General features: G+C 34.6%; 3 protein-coding genes and 1 long non-coding RNA gene across 7 annotated transcripts; 2 read left to right on the top strand and 2 right to left on the bottom strand.

The window, feature by feature from the left end:
- Positions 1 to 4,544: 4,544 nt before the first annotated feature.
- On the bottom strand, positions 4,545 to 5,934 carry LOC140972681 (uncharacterized). The gene is made up of 2 exons (XM_073435053.1): positions 5,002 to 5,934; positions 4,545 to 4,580 (listed from the first exon to the last, which is right to left on the bottom strand). The coding sequence occupies exons 1-2, from the start codon at positions 5,932 to 5,934 to the stop codon at positions 4,545 to 4,547; spliced, it is 969 nt and encodes a 322-aa protein (XP_073291154.1).
- A 1,946-nt stretch (positions 5,935 to 7,880) lies between these two features.
- Positions 7,881 to 13,117, top strand: LOC140974568 (NEDD8-conjugating enzyme Ubc12). Of its 2 annotated transcripts, none has more exons than XM_073438124.1 (6): positions 7,881 to 8,052; positions 10,535 to 10,648; positions 12,128 to 12,236; positions 12,378 to 12,456; positions 12,566 to 12,682; positions 12,766 to 13,117. In XM_073438124.1, the coding sequence occupies exons 2-6, from the start codon at positions 10,540 to 10,542 to the stop codon at positions 12,901 to 12,903; spliced, it is 552 nt and encodes a 183-aa protein (XP_073294225.1). In that variant the 5' UTR covers positions 7,881 to 8,052; positions 10,535 to 10,539; the 3' UTR covers positions 12,904 to 13,117. The 2 variants fall into 2 exon arrangements, with proteins under 2 accessions (XP_073294225.1, XP_073294226.1); XM_073438125.1 differs by having other exon boundaries at positions 7,904 to 8,004.
- On the bottom strand, positions 10,524 to 11,460 carry LOC140974569 (uncharacterized). Its single transcript, XR_012174806.1, has 2 exons — positions 10,720 to 11,460; positions 10,524 to 10,687 (listed from the first exon to the last, which is right to left on the bottom strand). It is a non-coding gene; the product is annotated as an uncharacterized lncRNA (long non-coding RNA).
- Positions 13,118 to 13,538: 421 nt separating the features above from the next.
- Positions 13,539 to 19,765, top strand: LOC140974566 (lysophospholipid acyltransferase LPEAT1-like). 3 transcript variants are annotated; one of them, XM_073438123.1, is made up of 9 exons: positions 13,539 to 14,119; positions 15,391 to 15,510; positions 15,614 to 15,651; positions 16,023 to 16,087; positions 16,612 to 16,680; positions 17,604 to 17,737; positions 18,152 to 18,292; positions 18,973 to 19,036; positions 19,400 to 19,765. In XM_073438123.1, the coding sequence occupies exons 1-9, from the start codon at positions 13,619 to 13,621 to the stop codon at positions 19,417 to 19,419; spliced, it is 1,152 nt and encodes a 383-aa protein (XP_073294224.1). In that variant the 5' UTR covers positions 13,539 to 13,618; the 3' UTR covers positions 19,420 to 19,765. The 3 variants fall into 3 exon arrangements, with proteins under 3 accessions (XP_073294224.1, XP_073294222.1, XP_073294223.1); XM_073438121.1 differs by lacking the exon at positions 19,400 to 19,765 and having other exon boundaries at positions 18,973 to 19,370; XM_073438122.1 differs by lacking the exon at positions 19,400 to 19,765 and having other exon boundaries at positions 13,539 to 14,122; positions 15,394 to 15,510; positions 18,973 to 19,370.
- Positions 19,766 to 19,768: the final 3 nt, after the last annotated feature.

Below are 19,768 nucleotides of genomic sequence, written 5' to 3'. Positions count from 1 at the left end.
TGAAACCTTCTATGAAAATCATTAAAGTAAATTGTATCCAAGAAACGTACAATTGGACACTTCCCCCGCTTGCCAATTTTTTTATGGTACTCCTTGAATTTTCGTATAGTGTTCTAGCTTGCTAAATTTTTTTATAATTTCAAATGCAAAAGTACAGAGATTTCTAGATTATTAATTGGATTTTCACTAGTAAATTTCGCAACTCATCCCACTTTTATTTTGTTTGCAAAACAAGTGATTTTCCTTTTCCATCACGATCAGAAATTTCTTCTCCATGAGTTTACTTCTTAAATTAGACATGAAAGGTTTGGTGCGGTTGAAACTAAGCCTAACAACTTGCATTATTTATTTCATGTTGCTATTAATTAAATGACCCTAGCTCGCTATACGTACGTAATTCATCTGTTACTCATCCATCCTTGCTAGCTAATCGATAATCATACTATATTATGCATGGAGTCATAACTGATCAAGTTATATATTCTATATTCCGCGTTCAAAATGACCATTTTTCTTTATTTCTACATTAATGTATAGAATATTGATAGAATCCGAAAGCCTCAAAATCGATCGTCGTACAAAGAATATCAGTGCGCAGTTGGTTCAACAAGTGGTTATTGTCCTCTATCAGTAAGAGGAAGCAATTTGAGTTAAATTAGTCAANATATATTAATGTTCAGCAATTCTAGATGCCATCTTGCATGGAATAGCATTGATATAGACAACACCATGTGAGATGTATGCCGGAGATCATGGGATATATTTTCAGTGGGAACATATAGAATGAGGATTTAATTGGCTGGTCGGTTTTACTTTGCTACAGTAGTTTCTGAAACTCAATGCATTAATAATGGGTGGGGATATATATAATGGTCGATCGTTCCAAGTGAAATTTTTGTATAGTTTAAATTTGTGCCACGACGATAAGAAGTTGAGTGTATTTAACAAGAAATATAATGAAGTGGGAAATCGCTTTACGCCCTCAAAAATGATTTTTATGAAATAACAAATTAAATGTGTGAGGAGATGGAGAAACTCATTTAGTGCATGTACACTGGAGCACGATATTATTACATTAAAACAAGCGTACGAGATTGATTTGAACACTATCTTTGAATTTTCTCTTCTCAGATTTCCCACTAGTTGTTTGGACGTTGTTCAATCAAAGGCAACTAATGTTGTACGTACGTAGTGGAGTATCAAAAGAAAAGATGATCAATAATTGTTCGTGCCTCCTGTTACATTACTCTATCCGATGTTGGGTGAGAAAATTCCTGTTTTTTTCTACCAAATCTCTAATATTCCTCAGTTCAACTTCTATTTTTGAATTATTAATCTGTCTTGTCCGTAACGACTCTAAAAGGAACATGCTTGATCTTGCTCCAATTTTTGCCGATCTGGTCTTGTTTTTAGAGAGCAGTCTGATTTCGATTCCTACTCCGATCGAACAAGTCATCGTGGGGTACATACATATATGGAGATTCAAATAGATATTGGAAACAAGGAATCTAATTGAATTATATAGTATTTTGCGAATTGTATCTGATAGAGTTGAGAAGTAAGCCTATAATCAAGGGCGGGCCTGAGAAAATGACTGAGCTAGCCCAAATTCATTCGTGCTCAAAAATATTCATTAATCATCTGATGGACCGTGCTCTAAACTTTTAATTAAATCTGCCTCTAGCCTTCGATTAGTAACAAATTGAAGGAAAAGAATTTGGAACGATATTGAAAATTAGAAACAAAGATTTGATTGGGGATAAAATGTTGAAGAAACTGAGGCGTTGTGCACAATAAAATCGTTGGATCATATAGACCTCAGGTTCACTTGATCCAATCGGTGGGGTGTTGTGCACTAGCTAGATCCAAACGCTTGGAAATTCGAATGGACAATTTAAGTGCATCCCTTTAATTTGTTGATGTCTCTTATCATATATTTATGAATGAATACCCACGTCCATTACTTGATGTAGGGGTCCTCCTGTGTGACCAAAAAATTTCTCAAACTCCGACACCATGCATTTCAATTAACTTGAGGCTGGCAACAAGCATTTTGGTGGTTGGTGATCAATTACAAGGCTGGCATTCCTTGTGGGGGAATATATATATATGGACCACGACACTTATTTTACTTTTTGCCCAATAATTTTTGATAATTTCGCATGAAANCGTCTTCTTTTTTTTTTTTTTTTTTTTGAATGAATTATCATATTAACACATAAAACATATATATTTGTTCAAGTTAGTGAATGGTGATTTTTAAAGCTTCACGATTGTGAATGTTTTATAGCTATTGCGAATGACAAAAACCTCAGTGACATAATGAGTAACAATGTATAAATGGAATCAGCAATTGAGAAGTGATTCGCTAAAAAGTATTTCAGATATAGTATCGCTTATTTATCTCATTTTTAAGCATAATCGATTACTGGTTGTGAATAAATATCTTTTAATTTAAGTGTAACGCCTTAGATCGATTATTGTCCTTACTGTATGAACATGATCTTTTTCAATCTGCTTATGTTTTCACTCACACTCACACGCATTTTGAGAAATTTTCCTAGGGTTACTAATCTCAAAATGGCTCCAAGTCAAGCACGTTTAACTTTGTAGTTTTTAAGTTGTGAGTTGCTGAAAAGAAGATGCACCTTGTTGATATGATTCATGTGAGTTACATGCAAAGTCTTTGAATCTCGTTTTCATTCTTTCTTAGATGGGGTATCACAATCATCATTCCTTCAGAAACGTCACATCTATCTCATCAATCCACAAGCGTAGAGAATCTAGACGTGACTCCTACGTGTTCAAGATGTGGCTTCTGCGAGTTTGGATCCAGTGCGTGTAATACTTTACTCCGCATTCACTCCCACGCCACGTAACACGTTTCCCTGCATAGTATTTATTTCTCAGTGTTTTTTCTGGTGACCGTATCTGATATCACTATGTAACGCCCTATATTAGTCGCGTGTATCTCATCAATCCACAAGAGTCGAGAATTTAGAGGTGGCTCATACAAGTTCAAAAAGTGTCTCTTACGGGTTTGGCTCCAATGCGTGTAACACTTTACTTCCGCATATTCAACCCCACGCAACATAGCATGTTTCCCTACACATATAGCATTTATTTCTCAATGTTTTTGTTGGTGACCATGTTTGATATCACTATGTAACGTCCTAGATTCGACGATTGTCCTCACTGTACCAACACAAGGCTTTATATAGCGTGCTTATATTCTCACTCACATTCACAATAAACTTTTCAGTGGTTCACCCATATCAGAATTGCATCAAGTCAATCACCTTTAACTTTGGAGTTTTTAAATGATGAACTCTCGAAAAGAAATGCACCTTGTTGATGTGACTAGTATCTATCAAATCTTTTAAGTCTTCGTCAATTGTACAATCTCATATATACACGGTTTAATTTTTGAGTCTCATTCATTCTTGGACATAGTATCACATTAAGTTTGCTATCGACCACATAAATTATGAGGAAAAATTGAAAATTTTATAATGTATGTTTATCTCGTTGCAATTTGCACTCTTTATATATATTCTTAAAATTGCCTTTATCTTCATTTTTTGACAAATTTAGTCATTTTTATTGAGTACTGTTTGACACTATGTACATAAACGATATATCCATGTTAGAAAATCAATATGTATGTGTCGCATCAATGTTATGTTGGAAAAATAATCAAATTTATAATTAAAAAACAACAAATATAACGACTAAAATTAAAATTTAGCAAAATAAATGAGCAAAACAACAGAAAAACTTGTATACCAAACTAAAATCAATGCAATTGTCCCAATCTTTAACGATCAAAATCCCAGAGAACGTGTATTTCAAGACTATCACATGTAGAACCATGTTTTGTGTATTTTGGATATCATGTTTGTGATATTACCAATCATAGTTTAAATATCATGACAAGAATTGTCGGCATCAATCCCAAACTTTTTGCATTAAGGCAGTGTTTGATAGGCGGTGATAAGGTGTGTTTATGAATTTTTAACTCACCTTATCTCTTGTTTAGTACGAGTGATTATTTAACCAAGTCAATCCCTCTTATGAATGATTAAGTTTTATTAACGAGGATAAAATAATCACTCCTCACCCTCTAGAATTATTTATCCTACTCTTAATACATCCTATTTTTCCAGTTTTACCTTGCTCCTAAATCCAAACCCACCACCACTTCCCTCCACCGACCGCCCGTCGCCTCCGACCGTCACCGGACGTCGTCGCACGCCGCCGACAACCACCGCCGATCCACCCCTCCGACCCCCGTCGGCCGCCGCTGCCGACCACCCCCTCCTCATGCCGACCGACCGCCGGTCGCCGCCGTCGACCGTCCCCCGCTGCCGCCGTGGCCGAGCACCCCCTCCTCTTGTCGACCACCACCGTTGCAAAAGTGGAAGGCCAATTTCGTCAATTTATCAAAATATTATTATTTATTTCATTCTTAATAATCATATCAAACATAATATTATTTTATCATTATCTTACTTCAATCATTCTTTTTATCATTTATGTGTTAATCATTCTGTAATCCTATCATTCAAACCAAACATAGCCTAAGAATGCTAATAATAAAGGGGTAATGTGCATTAACCTATCTTAACATTTTATGTATTTTATACTTATATATTTGGTATGTTATAACTTTTATATTTGATAAAAGATACGATCGTCAAATAAATAAAATGTAGATAAACTGCGATATATACAAATAAACCAATAATAAACTTATAACTACTTAAATAAAATGAAATATAAATTATAATTATTTTCATGACATAGATATACTACCAACGTAATCAGATATTTAACAAATCACAACTTATTAAGGTTATTGTTTGGCATACAATATGATACTCCATCCCACATAATTAAGTTCCATTGTGTCGGTATAAATCATGTTCGGAAAAAGGGGAAAAAATAACGTCAAATTATTTATTATTTTATAATTTTTTTACTAGGAAAACCACATCTTACCAGCACGCCGACCCCATAGTTGTACGGCAAGAATTTTTTCTCATGCACAAAATCCTCCGAAACCGACCGGCTTACTGTGTGAACCGAAGCCGGTTCGTCTCTAGACGAATCGCGACGTGACCCTGGACGCCCGATATCTCTGAAGCTCCAGCGCCGAAATGTCGCCATGTACCTCTTGAAGTTATCTTCAACGGCGCCACGTCCTTTAGAGGTGATCCGGGAGAAGAATAAATGCTTCAGCCTCCATTTCTTGTTGCTTTCCGAGCATAAACTGGACGATGGCGACGGAATTCTCACGCTGTCCAACGGCCGCCATTTCTCGTTATCTTCCCATGCATATTTGGTGACTCTACACGGAGAAAGTGATAGAGATGACTTTCTGCTCGACGATTTCTGCAAACTCAAGCTTCGTTCTCTTCCTCTGGCGTCCCAGTCCCACACGTCCGATCTCGTGGCGTTCTGGGCGGCGATTTCAAAAGGGTCGACGGATTCTTTATTCTTATGTTTCGGAGACAGTGCGCCATGTATCATCTTCCTAGTTAATAAAAGCGGCGGCAACGAAATAGCGGTATTACTCTTTTTGTGAGTGAAGTCTTTGATTCTTTCACACGGCGGGACTTGCAGGCAGGGTGGTGGCTTCAGAGGCTTGATAACGCCACCATGAAAGAGTTCTTCTGCAGAAAGGGAGACCGTTTCCGGTTCCACTTTACCCACAGAAAATGCGAATTCGAAATCGTCGTTATTTGTCGGTGATTTGGGAGTGCCGGGTTTTTCTTCCCAGCCAAAAGGCACGACGGAGACGGAGGAACGGCTATTGTCGAAATCATCGAAAACAGTATCGCAGAATTGATCAGCGAGATTAGAAGGGCTGGATGGAGCGCTGAAATAAATTTCCTCAGAACGATTACGGTGGAAAGGTATCATCACCTTCATTTGCCTGCAGTTTTTCTGGATTATTTTGCTGAAATTCTCTGGAATGAGCAGAGCTGATGATTAAAGGGGCAAAATGAAGCGAGTGTAGCCAGAAAATTTGTTGACTATTGGATGCTTTCCACGTAAATATCATGTCAACAAAATTCAAGTTTTTTTAAGGGTTGTTTGTTTAAAAAAAATTATAATTATTTTGATACAAGGAAGAAACTTATTTTAGACAAAATGCATTTTGAGCAAAATTACTTAACAGTCTTATTTATAAATAATTATTTTAAGGGGAAAAATAAACTTAAAAAAAGCCTATATTAGGAGGTAAAGAGGTATTAATGGTTATATTGGCCTCGACTATTCAATTTTCTTCGGTCCGTAAATTAGTACATGATTTTTGTGAATATTTCAGAGGGAAGATTGTATATAAGTTTTGATATGATATGTCATTCATATAGAAATATTGATATATTGCATTTTGTGCATATCCTATAGTTTTTAAATGCAACAAGGTGTTATGGAGTAACAAATCATGATTTAAACTTTAAGCTATGAAATCCGGTTATATTGTTGTGGAACATAGATCATTCTCCTGGATTATGCAATGACGTTATGTTGATTTTGATGAGGATTGGAAATAATGTTTTGGAAGAAAAGAGATTCTGAATTGAAATAATGTAGGTCATAAAGTGATTATTCCAAGATTGTCATTTAATCTTTTTGATCCAATACTTAATTTCAAATTCCAACTTAGATTCATTTGATTGTATCATATACAATGACAATTAACATAAGTCAGAGTCAAACTTTTCTTATGTATGACTTCTTTTGAAAAAACCTGTTTTTAGTCGTGACCAGTTAGTTATATGTCGTTGTATCTAGAGTTGCGAATCATTGAGATCTAAAAATGTTAGTATGTGATAGCGATAGTAGCAAAAAAATTAAACGACAAACAATGTACTTAAAGAAAATTTTCGCAATTTTAAAAATTGTTTTTAATTATATGAGTTGTGATCATATTAGTATTTTTTTTTGCATTTTAAATATCTATTATTTTTTTAATAATAATCTATTTTTTAAGTACAAGAATGATATTGTTCTAGACTACAAAGATATAATGTAACTGCTAGCACTATCAACAAGATTTGAGCATGAACCCGAGACTAATTTATCTCATGCAAAGAAATTATAAAGAAAGAACTAAATATATGTAAATAAATTAAGAAAACTACCTTCAATCAACGAGACTTGAACCTGAAACCAACAAATCTCAAGACCTCAACCTTAACCATTGAATCAATTCCTCATCAACATAATAATCTATTTTATTGAACCTGAAACCAACAAATCTCAAGACCTCAACCTTAACCATTGAACCAATTCCTCATCAACATAATAATCTATTTTAAATAATATCATTTCTTGCATCACACAAATTAATACCAGTAAAAAAACCCTAATAGAGGTAATGGAGGCATTAATGGTGATATTCATTGTCTTTAATTGCTAGATACAAATTTTGTCCCCATATTTTTCCAACAATTCAATCTTATATCTACTGCTTCTTTTCATTTTCTTCTAGTATTATCTTGTTTTATATTTTGGTAATTTATACTTAAAAAACTATATAATGCTAATATAATTAAGACATTTAAAATTTTTATACTCGTTTTATGAAGACTTGGTTTTGCAAATAACGTTTATAAACGTTATAAAAATATCTCAAAAATTTAAATTTATTTTGTTTTTAATAATTCCATAATTATTTTTTACTCCAAACAACGACTGGTTTTTTGTTTAATGTCAAAAACATTTTTCCAAAAATACTTGTCTTTATTTTATCATCATCATATTTTTCTAAATTAAAATAAATATAAATTAATTAATATAGTAGAAAATATTTCATACATTATTAGCAATCAACATAAAAAGTGATGGGCTGAGAAAAAAACAAAGAGCATCCATCAATAATTATTTTTTGTTCAGACTCAAAAAATAAAATAATACAGAAAGAATAAAGAAGTTTTTCCCAAAATTATACTGGCTTTCAGCTACCTTTCTCAGATTCTCCCATCTATTTCGGTCAGAGAGAAAGCTCTGAACCACTCCGATCGACATTTCATCAACCAGGTATAAATTTTTCATGTTTGTGGGCTTAATTTTATCGTCAGATACTCGTTTCTTTACATTTATACATGCTGTATATGCGTAGATTTTTCCATGTATGCGGATGGTTTTGGTTATTGTCAGATCGTTCAATTTGTTACCTCTAATTCCCTTATTTACTGCATACACTCCCTGTTCTATCCTTTATTTTTCGTTGCTGCTTTATTTTGAGCTGTTTTTTTTGCCTTGCTTACTGTCATTTCTCAAATTATTTTGAAGTTTTTTTAATTCGGATAATTTGAAGTTGAGTTAATTGCATGATGATGGGATTGATTTCAGGAGAGGTACTATAATTATGGCTATATGTGTGGCTTTTTATTTTTATCTTTTTGATATAACATATTATTTTATTAAATTTGGTATGCCCGGTGAATCGGTGATGTTTCCCGAAAATTTCTATGGGATTGGATTTGCTCTTCCTTAAATAATGGGAAGGTGTTTTTCGAAATAAATGGGTTACGGTTGTGAGGTTGTCCGGCAAAAAGCTATGACCTTTAAGTTAAAGGATGGTGAAGCCAAGAAAAATGCGATGGCAGTCATGATAAATTTAATTTGTAGAGTTCGACATCAAGATTCATTCAGGACCGAAAAGGGAGCGAATGGTAAAGCAGGCTCTCCATCATCCCCCTATCCTTCACGATTCTCTTTTTTCTTTTTCATCTGTGGTGGGTTCTTGGCAAAGGTTCCATGAAATGAATTTTCATGGAATAAGATGACAGTTGCATACTAAAGACTTTGGATTGGGGCAGAGGTGTTATTGGTCACCATTGGAAAACTGAAAGTTAGCTTTGTGCGACTGTATTGACTTCTACCTACTCTTTTATGCTAAGCTACCTGTCTCCTTATTCCAACTACTGTAATTTTGTACTATTGTTCTGTCCAACTTATATACCATGCCGCTATCAACTTGTTCTATTGATTGGGATAATGGGATATCGTTCTGTGTTTGTTTTGTGGTTTTGAGTGTGTGTTTCTCCATAGCGTGTTTTCATGTGCTTCTTATTTTTTTTAAAAACAGTTCTCTCATTTACACAGTCCCAATAAACATACTCACATACACACTATCAAGATTTAAATTTCCTGCTCGCATCTGCAAAACAAAATCAAACACATTTCAGAAGCCACTTTCAAATCTTTCAAGTTGTAAATAATAGCAAACACCACCTTAATTTTAGATTTGGACGTATTTTATTCCCAGGCTTCTTCAGATGCACGATTCTCGTTTCTGTGTATAGATTCATCAAAATATTTCATCATCTGCGGTTATGCGGTGTTGAAGAATAAAAAATCTGAGCTCCTTTAACTCTTGTTTGCTTCATGGTCGATCCTTACTTTACAGTCATCGTTCTCACATTTTGTTACAATTTTCCTCCAGATTCCAATATTTAATTTTGAAACAATATCATTGCTGTTGAAGTGAGAATATTTTATTGAGATCCAACTCATTTATCTTAATTCACATCCAACAAAAGTGCAATAGTTTTTTTGAAGGTCTTGGTGTAGAAAGTTTCTACGAATAATTTCTATCCATGGTTTCATAGTTGATCCAGGCAAGAGAGCTTGACAATAAGAAACAAATTACTGCAGAAGTCAACAAGACAGAAAAAAAATAGTCTCACAGTATATTTTAACAAGTAGTGGCTAGAAGTACTTTCTGTTCATTTGTTTTCTCATTAAATGGTTAGATATGTATCTAAAGTTATTAAATTATCTATTTTGCATGTAAAATCTATTAGTGGATTTTTTTCAGTGTGACACCCTTCATTTCCTGCTCTCTTTGTGTTCATGATATGTTTTACCTCACAATTCTCACTTTTTATGTTCTTAACCAATATCAATCTTGATAGCCTGTTTCTGTTATTGATGGTTGGTATATAATGCACTTGGAACAGGAGGAAACTTTATTTATATATATATGCAGCTGTCATTTTAATTATTGAAGTAAAATCGATTTATTTTGTGGCTAAATGTAATTCGTAGAATTCTTTCTTCGTAACTGGTCCTTCTGCAAGGATGGAGCCTAGACTCAGGGGTCTGGTGTGAAGTGCGAAATTACAAATTATAATTTAGTTGGGGGTCAAAACTAAATTTTGGATATGTTTCTAGTAAAAAAAGAACTTGATATAAGTGCAAAAATAGGAAAACTTTGGAAGTTGAGGGGGTTCAAGTCATTATACATTTTCCGCGCCCCTGGGTCCATGGTAAATTTGGGCCTCTTGTCTTTCGTTTTTTCCGGCTTTCAGTACTTCCCTGCTAAAATCTACGTTCACAAGTTTAGTGTCAGTGGCAAGTTCTCTACCATCATCATAACATGGTGTCCCATTATCATGGATAAATTTTTCCGATAAAAATTGTACTACTTAAATGGATGGTTTAACTATGCCAGTTGTTTGACAAATGGCTGTTCGATAATTTGTTAAACTTTGTATCATGTGTTTTCATTCAGGAGCAATGATTAAGTTGTTCAAAGTAAAGGAAAAGCAAAGAGAACTTGCTGAAAATGCCAATGGAAAGCCTCCAGTCAAGAAGCAAAGTGCTGGAGAATTACGTTTGCACAAAGGTTTCTTTCTATCTTCAGTGATGATATATGTCTGGGCTACTATCTTCAGTGATGATATATGTTTGGGCTACTCTTGTCTGTTTCCTGAAAAAACATAAGTTTATCACCATTTATTTTTAGTTTTCTTTCCAAGACTTTCTTGTAAATAAATATATCTTGCATTTTATGATTTCTCCAGTTATAAACATCCCTCGTTGTGGTTAATATTTATTGACTCGGTTGCTTATTTAACAAGTTATATGCTCTAGCTTGCAAGGAATCGGATATTTGGACAAGTAGTATCTAATAATGTGGTGGGAAAGGTTATCTAAGCACTTTTCATCGTCATATAATCTTGCTTTCAATTGGGATTTCCTTGAGTATTTTATTCTCAGAATGCTTCAATCTTCATCATCAGGGCACATTAATGACAAGATGAGGCAAATATCCATTTCCAATTGTGTGTTTCATATACACAGAATCATTTGAAACAGCTTTCTTATTTTGTTAAGAAGTTTCATCTTTATCCTCGGATGTCACTGCCACTTAACTTATGTCCAAGTCATAGAAATGTTAAATGGCTGCCTGAGGAATTGGCTTCTTTCCTTGATGATATGTGGTTACATGTAGGGATGTAATCGAGTAGAGCCGAACTCTTGAATGTTTGAGCTTGACTCGTTTATAATCGAGCCGAGATCGAGCTTTATTTAACGAATATATTCATGGCTCACGAGCTTATTCAAGTTTTTATCGAGCCTAAACGAACTTAATAAGTATGAATTATACATTTAAATCTTCATTAAATTCATTAAAAAGTAAATTATATATTTAGAGAAAAATATAAATTTTTATTAAAATTTATAAATTTATTATAATAAGTAAATTTAATAGATTTTTCTATATATTTCATAAGTAATATGCTAAATCAATAAATCAAATAGCAAAAATATTATTTTTCATCTAAGAGATGACTCATGAACTTACCAACGAAAATGTTCACGAGCTAACGAGCCGAATATTGTAAAACTTGAGTTTGGTTCGTTATCTTAACAAGCCTCATTAAACGAGTTCAGATGAGCTTTATCGAATCGAGCTATTCGAACGAACTAAGACTTTCAAATGTCCATGCAATTTGATAGCTACAACAGTTATCTCAGATGTTTTTGGAAAATTTACTCTGTGGAGCAGAAATTTCCTTGCAACTGATTTAAGTTAAGTTAATCAAAGATTGAAACATGAGATTAGAGAAATATTTTTCATTTTGTTTTGAGGATTACTGGAAAAATTTTCGTCCATTCTTATGATAACAAATTTTTTAATGTGAGGACTTTAAATCATCAAAAGGCATGCTCCTTGAATTTGCAAGTTGGTTGTAAGTAATGCAATGATATGACTTGTTAAAAGAAAGCAGTAACATATTTTCCTTGTTTGTCCCTTAAGCTTATTGAACTTGTTTACCAAGTAACATTAACTTTTTGTATTGCATCTGTGTTGATGTAGACATAAGCGAACTAAATCTGCCGAAAACATGCAGCATATCATTCCCTAATGGCAAGGATGACCTCATGAACTTTGAAGTTACCATTCGACCTGATGAAGGATATTATCAGTAAGTACTTATTTTCAATCCAGCTTTATGTGTATAAACAAGGAAGCACAAATTACAGCCATGAAATTATGCGTAATATTACTCTTTTGTATGTTTTCATCATTGGTTCCATATCCACTGACAATAGTAACTTGTGATCAGGAATGGGACATTTGTTTTCTCTTTCCAAATTTCTCCCATTTATCCTCACGAAGCACCAAAGGTCAAATGCAAGACAAAGGTAACCAAAGCCCAAGTTTTACATCTAATGCCGTTCAATAACTTCTTGTGAAATCCTGTTGTGTCTCAATAAAAGAATATACAGTCAAAACTATTCATGTTCACCTCAGGTCTATCATCCCAACATTGACTTGGAAGGAAACGTCTGCCTGAACATTCTCCGAGAAGATTGGAAACCTGTGCTAAACATAAACACCATAATTTATGGATTGTATCATCTTTTTACGGTTCTTTCTTTTCTTCGATTAACGAAAGCTCTATTTTGCGACTAAATTTAAATTTTCTCTTACTGGTGCTTCTGCTTTCGCAGGAACCAAATCACGAGGATCCTCTCAATCACGATGCTGCCGCTGTATTGAGAGAGAACCCGAAATTGTTTGAATCCAATGTGAGAAGGGCGATGTCTGGTGGTTATGTGGGACAAACTTTCTTCCCTAGATGCATATAGTGCGTGAAAACTGCACCTACGACAATGCCAGAGATCTGTAATCTAGTCTTTCTGCTACATATGTGAAAATTGATTTAAATGTATCCGAAATGCAGAGAACTTCTGTAAGTTAATATGTTTTTTTACCTTATTCACTGTGAAAGATATTGAATACTAAACCTCTGTATGACAATTGTGGACTGCTGTTGTTTCATGGTTCTCGATGTATCGAATTGACTGTGCACTTGACCAAAAACATTATAAGATCACGGCTTGGTTGATTGATTTAATTTGAAGAAATGATTTAAAATTTGATAACTACTTATTTGAGTTCCAGAATGTTTTAACTGGATTAGTTTTTTGACTTAACTTTGTAAATTTTAATACAGGTAATAATCCACAAAATTTAGCCCTAATTATTTTTTGGCGGCATCAGATACTGTGATTTAGAATATGTTTTTAAGTCCACTAAAAAAGTGGGGTTGAATTGTAGAATGAAGCAAATTCAATCAACCCATTTAGATAATGACAGGAGACCCGCTAACACTAAAAAACCCGCAAGTTATCGTGACCGGCAAATCGGGTCCCACGCTCCAACGTAGAACTTTAATGCACGCGCCCACCTCGCCGCAAGCTATCAGATCTAGGCAATTAAAGAACTTGCACACCAAAAAGCTCAGTATACTACCCAGTAACAACCATTCAACATCTTTCCGGAAAAAATATAAGGTATAAAATGGAGTCGGAGCTTAAAATCTTATCTCCTAAGCCCATTGAACTGCAACCGGAACCCGTCATATCCGTGGGAGACGGCCGCCCGCTCCTTAAACCCGAACCAAACATCGCCCTACCACACGTCCTGAGCACTGAAGAGTTAGAGAAAAAGTATGCCGCTTTTGTGCGGCACGATGTGTACGGGACAATGGGGGTGGGCGAGCTTCCCTGGACCGAGAAAATTTTACTTGCGTTGGGCCTGGTTTTATTGGTTCCCCTGAGGGTGGTAGCTGGAATGGCGATTTTGGTGATTTATTACGTGATTTGTAGGGTTTGTACGACGTTTTTGGCGCCAAACAGGGAGGATGGGCAGGAGGATTACGCACATATGGGGGGTTGGCGAAGGGCTGTGATCATGCAGAGCGGGAGATTTTTGACGCGGTCTATGCTTTTTGTTTTTGGGTTCTATAGGATTCGTGAAAGAACCACGGGTAATCAGGTTGATGGGCAGTTAAACCATGAGGTAGTCGTTACATGCTGCTCAGCGATTTGGTTTTCCTTAGCGCGTATAAAATGAGGATATATAAGAAATTTATTTTGTTGTTGGACTTTGGTTGCATTAGAAACGATAGAGATTTGCTTATAATGTGTTTTGTTCTTCATAATTGGTTAATTCTGTTTTATGAATAAGATTATTAATGTCAACTGTTTGTTCGTATTAATATCAACTGTTTGTGTGATGAGTCGGTATCGGAGCATTTGCAAACATTTATGTCCGTGAACAAACATGTTTGGATGTATGCCTGAGGATGCAGTGTCTGTATTTCTTGGATACGGGATTATCCATAATAGGATAAATTCGCATTGCATGACCCCTATTTGGTGTTGAATGAATTTGTTTTAGTTGTATTGAATCAGTTTGTAACATTCATGTTGCAAACAACGAAAAAAATCATTGAGTGATAAAACCTAACCAACCTTTCTACTTACAGAATGCTACGGTTGACTCACCCAGTACATAGAAGAATTTAGTGAATCTGATAAGTTGGGTATTCATTTACCATTCTGGGAGGTACTTGATTGATTAATGATATCAAGCGGATGGGAAACAATTAATGCAACGAAACATTGATAAATTTTCTCATGTGATGTGTTGGTGGCTGGCAAATCACGTTTGTGGAAGGGAGAAACATGACAGATGTATCCTCCAATTTTCTTGGAACTTGTTTCCTCTAGGTACATACATGGAGGTTATTGAATCATTGATCATCCCTTTACTTACCCACCAGAAAGATTCTTATGTTGGAGGAATTTTTATTTTTATACCTCAAGGCTTAAACTGTCAATATACAGTAAGAGTTGGAATGTCTGTGTATAATGTTGAAGAGGGTCTGATGTGGCTAATGTTTTGGCATGTAATGTAGAAGAGGATTTGATATGGCTAATGTTTTGGTTGACGGGGTCATTCTAACACGAGTGTACAATAGAGATGGCAGTTCGTTTAACATTTTTCATAACTTACCTTTCTGGTGATCATACCGTTTCTGGGAATGAATAATGTTTCATAAAGGACAAACATGTGTCAGTATCATTTCTCCTGATAAATAAAAATTCATATGATATCACTTTTCTTTTTACGTCTTGTTGCTTCGAGAACAAATTTTGGTGGTGGCATTTTTGTCATGGTTAATGTTTGATGGAGATATTAGTCACAAGGACTTGGATAATATTTGGCTTTGTGTGTCTGTTTAAAAGTGTAGTGATATATGCTCCATGCTTCTTCTTACCTTTCAGAAGGTAACTAGGGATCAAAAGGATGAGTTTGAAAGGCCTGGGGCCATCGTGTCAAATCATGTATCTTATATTGATATTCTATTCCACATGTCTTCCTCTTTCCCAAGCTTCGTTGCGAAGGTTTGTAAACTTCTTCATGGTGGTTTGAGCATTATTGTGTGACACAATTTGACAGAATCCTTCATTTTCTCACCTTTTTGTGTTCTTAATTGTGTAACCGAAGAGGTCCGTGGCCAAACTTCCTCTTGTTGGTCTGATCAGGTTGGTCCCCTTGATCTTTTAGCTATCATGCAAATTGAAATATCACACATGGATCCTTTTCATCCGCAGTATGTTTGATTGCATTTAAGTAAACTGAACATTGTAGTTAGCTGTTTACTTTTAGATTTGAAAGTATAAATGAAATTAGTGATAAAATTAGTATTGATCTTGCATAACATGTGCCATTTACGTCATAATGCTGGAGCCTAGACTTTCTTTTTTCTGCATCGACTTACATATCATTATGTTCTGCAGTAGTTGCCATATTGAAAATAATTGTCCCATGATGTGAAATTTTTTTCCCTCACCATGCATTTTACATTTAAATTGTGCAACAGATGCTTCAGCTTTTATTATTTTTTCTATTACAGCAAGTGTCTTGGTTGTGTGTATGTACAGAGAGAGATGAAATCATCAGACTTCAAGGGTGTCTCAGGTATTATTTTCTGTTTGATTCTGAACATTTTAGTGATGTCACATGAACATTTTAGTTATGTCACAAAGTCCATGTTTGAAAAGGAGTATGCATGAAGTTCAGAACAAAATTATTTTGTCTGTATCAATTAATATTGATTTTGGGACAACCAAACTTAAGTGAAGAAAAAGAAAAGTTATCTGGTGACATTAGACTGTTATCTTCCATTAGATTTCTCTTATGACATCGATTAGCGAACATTACTACCGATGATAGAATGTATCCTAAGATGAAGTTATTCAGAATCTACAAAACACTAAAATGCTTAACCCTTTTTTAGCATGGCATGTTGCCCTTGAAACTCTAAATTCTGCAGTATATATGCAGAAACACACAGTTTGTCAATATAAGAAATCCATTAAACATACATATTTTTTTAGTCGGATTATAACCCCATCTTAGCTCCTCTTATTTTTCCCCCTAATATCTGGACTTCTTCCAGTCAACTGTTTTTTTTCTCATTTTTAGACATTTATTGTTTGCAGGTGTTGTAAATGAAAGAATTTGGGAAGCTCATCAGAATGAGTCTGCTCCTAAGTTTATGCTTTTTCCAGGTTCTGTTTTTTATGTTGTTGCCAGCCTCTGTTTTAATCTCTTTCCATGTGATGTCAGTCCTCTTACTAATCTCGTCTACCCACCTGCTATATTTTTATCTTTGATTACATGGGCATTAAGGCTATCTTTGGGTCAATTGATTTGGTTCTGAAAATCTGTGAATATCGAAAAACCTTTTTTGATGTTTTACTTTTTTTATTTTATTTTTTGGTAAACTCTTTTGGTGAACTTTAAATGTCCCAAGTATGGTTGTAAAATCTATTATTTTATTTGCTCAGAAGAGGAATCCCAAAGTATCGCTTTTTTTGTTGCGAAGCATGGATGATGGTTTGGGTAGCAGATTTTTAATCCTCGTTACCTATGTCCACCAATCCCTACGTAACTAAGCTTATTCGAAATAGATTTATCGATGTGCTTAAAGGATTTTTTTTTAAAAAAAAACGATTGAGAAAAATTTATCGCAACACAATTACATCTAGATTCCTTAAGATATGTATAGATTTTATTTTTGATGCTGCACATTTGAAATTAGATGTTGTGTTTGGCATTTTATGTCATGTATTGCAATTTATATTGGATTATTTGTATGATTCTCTATACTACACCGACTTGAAGGAAGAAAGTGTTTGATATTGCATTTGAGGTTAACTATATGTCTATATTCATTCAATGTGCTGACCAGGTAAAACTTGGATGTTAAACGCTCTGATTATCTGTCTGGGGTGGGTGGAACATTGCATTGTAACTCTAAAATTGGTTACTCGTGCCTTATAAATTTGGTAGATCATGTTTCTACCTTTTAATCTCATTAATTTTTTATGGGACCCTCATAACTATGTGAAGCCAGAAAAATGATGCATATATCTGTATTGTTAATCCATTCTATACATGTCTAATTGTCATTTATTTTGGCCTTTAACAGAAGGCACAACCACAAATGGAGGTTACATCCTTCCATTTAAATCTGGTGCATTTTTGGCAAAAGCTCCTTTACTTCCTGTTATATTAAGATATCCCTACCAGAGACTTAGTCCTGCATGGGACAGTATTTCAGGGGTGAGTTGTTCTGTTTTGGAATTTTTGTTTTTTTTTCTCTCTTTGAATCCTGGTTGTATTTATATTGGTGCCAGCGTGTCACTGTTGCAAATGTTATGAGTCAGAAAGTGTTTTATTTTCTTCTTACTTTAGTTGGTTGACTTGCCATTCCTCTAAATTTAACTGGGGAAGCAACGCAAATTGAATTTTGCTTTATTTTAGTGTTTCTTTGGCTCGCCGTTAATTACAGAGATTACATAGAAGAAGATTTCTTTTCAGATAGGAAGAGAATGAAGAAACATAAATTTAGTTATTTCTCGAGTTTGATTGTTATGTTGATTTGTCACGGCAGTTTGTATGTAATTTAGGACCGCCTTATGTTAGCGCAATCAATTCTATGACTAACAAATGCTGACTCAATATAACCTCATGCAGGTTCGGCACTTGATTTATCTTCTCTGCCAGTTTGTAAATTACATTGAAGTGGTGCAATTACCTGTTTATCACCCCTCGGAACAAGAAAAGGAAGATCCAAAGCTTTATGCCGAGAATGTTCGAAAGCTAATGGCTCATGAGGTACTTTATACTTAATATTTCAGTCTCTGATTTTTTTAGCTTTTAAAATGTCGATCATTATTATGTTCTCCTAGATTTATTAATTTCCTCCTCCCTCACTTCCATCGAGATAACTTTGTTGCAGTTTATTTTCTCTATCCAAAACCTTCATCTTTTTTCGACTACAATCTCTGGATGTTCAGTTAGTGGTGTAAATATTGCAATATCAATGCAGGCTTTCAATTTCTTTCTGCATATATTGTGCACAAACGACTGTTTTTAAACTTATGAAATCCATAGCAAAACTATATTGATAGATCTGAACTTGGCATTTTCTGACTTTTGGCTAGTAGCGTTGATACAAATTAAAATTGGATTTGATTTGAAGTATGAGTTTGGATGAATGAATTTCAGATTACTTCCATAATTAAGGATTTAAAATCTTTCGTGGTGGTTAAAAAAAATTTATACTGTAGTTACTAGTTAGCGAATTTCAAATCCATGAATTTGAAAATTATCTGAACAAGTTTAGTTGATTGCAACTAAAGATTTAGAACTATCTAACCTCAAATTTATCTCATCCAAATACTGTAGAAAGAAATAAAAAAGAAGAAAGACGGGGAAACCACCATACGATTGGTGCTTAGGGTAATAGAGGCAAAATATCTCACTTGATGTTGTTCTTCATTGTTGTGATGCAGGGTAATTTGAGTCTTTCAGATATCAGCCTGGCTGAGAAACGTGTGTATCATGCTGCTCTAAATGGTAATATTAGCATGCCTACTGTTTTGCATCAGAAAGACGATTGATAATTTCATGGTCTGGCTCCCAAAAGTTATGTGGTCCATCTTGGTCTTGGATTCCTATTATGCTCGGTGCACCATTTTAAAAATAGGAATCATACGAGTGGTTTTTCACCCCTGGAAACAAGAACATATCACTGTCCTATAATACTTCTGTAAATTATATTTAATAAATGGGTTGTCATCAATGACCCATTGTTTAACTTATCTGTATGATTTGGTATTCGGAGTCAGGAATTGTGCTTGAAATAATTTTCTGCATGCTCGGTATAGAATCCATTCACATGGTTGGTTAATCTGAGAGATCTCTTTGGTGTTCGTGCAGGTTTGTTTTGCCAACAGTAGTCCGGATTTGCCATATATATTCATTATATATATCTAATGGTTTGACAAACACACACACACGAGTGAAAACATGCACACAAAAAACATGGCATGATTTAAATGCCAGATAAATATGGTGGAAGAGATCATTGTGATTGACTTAGTTCTGAATGGTCTGTCCTGATACCGCTGCAGCTTTGATGGAATATTTTTTTAGACGTAGTATGCAGTTTAGTTTAACAGGTCTCTGAAGCTGATATATAAAGGAGAATGGTGGATCGATATCGTGTCATTGAATTTGAATGCCGAGGGTACTCAGGTTTTCTTTTTATATAATCGACTGACATGCTGTTGCATAATTTTACTATTT

The sequence above is a fragment of the Primulina huaijiensis genome, chromosome 3, assembly GCF_012295235.1.
Source record: "Primulina huaijiensis isolate GDHJ02 chromosome 3, ASM1229523v2, whole genome shotgun sequence".
Classification (NCBI taxonomy): domain Eukaryota; kingdom Viridiplantae; phylum Streptophyta; class Magnoliopsida; order Lamiales; family Gesneriaceae; genus Primulina; species Primulina huaijiensis.
Note: the sequence above shows the minus strand (reverse complement) of the source record. Positions and strands in the feature narration are given on the sequence as shown.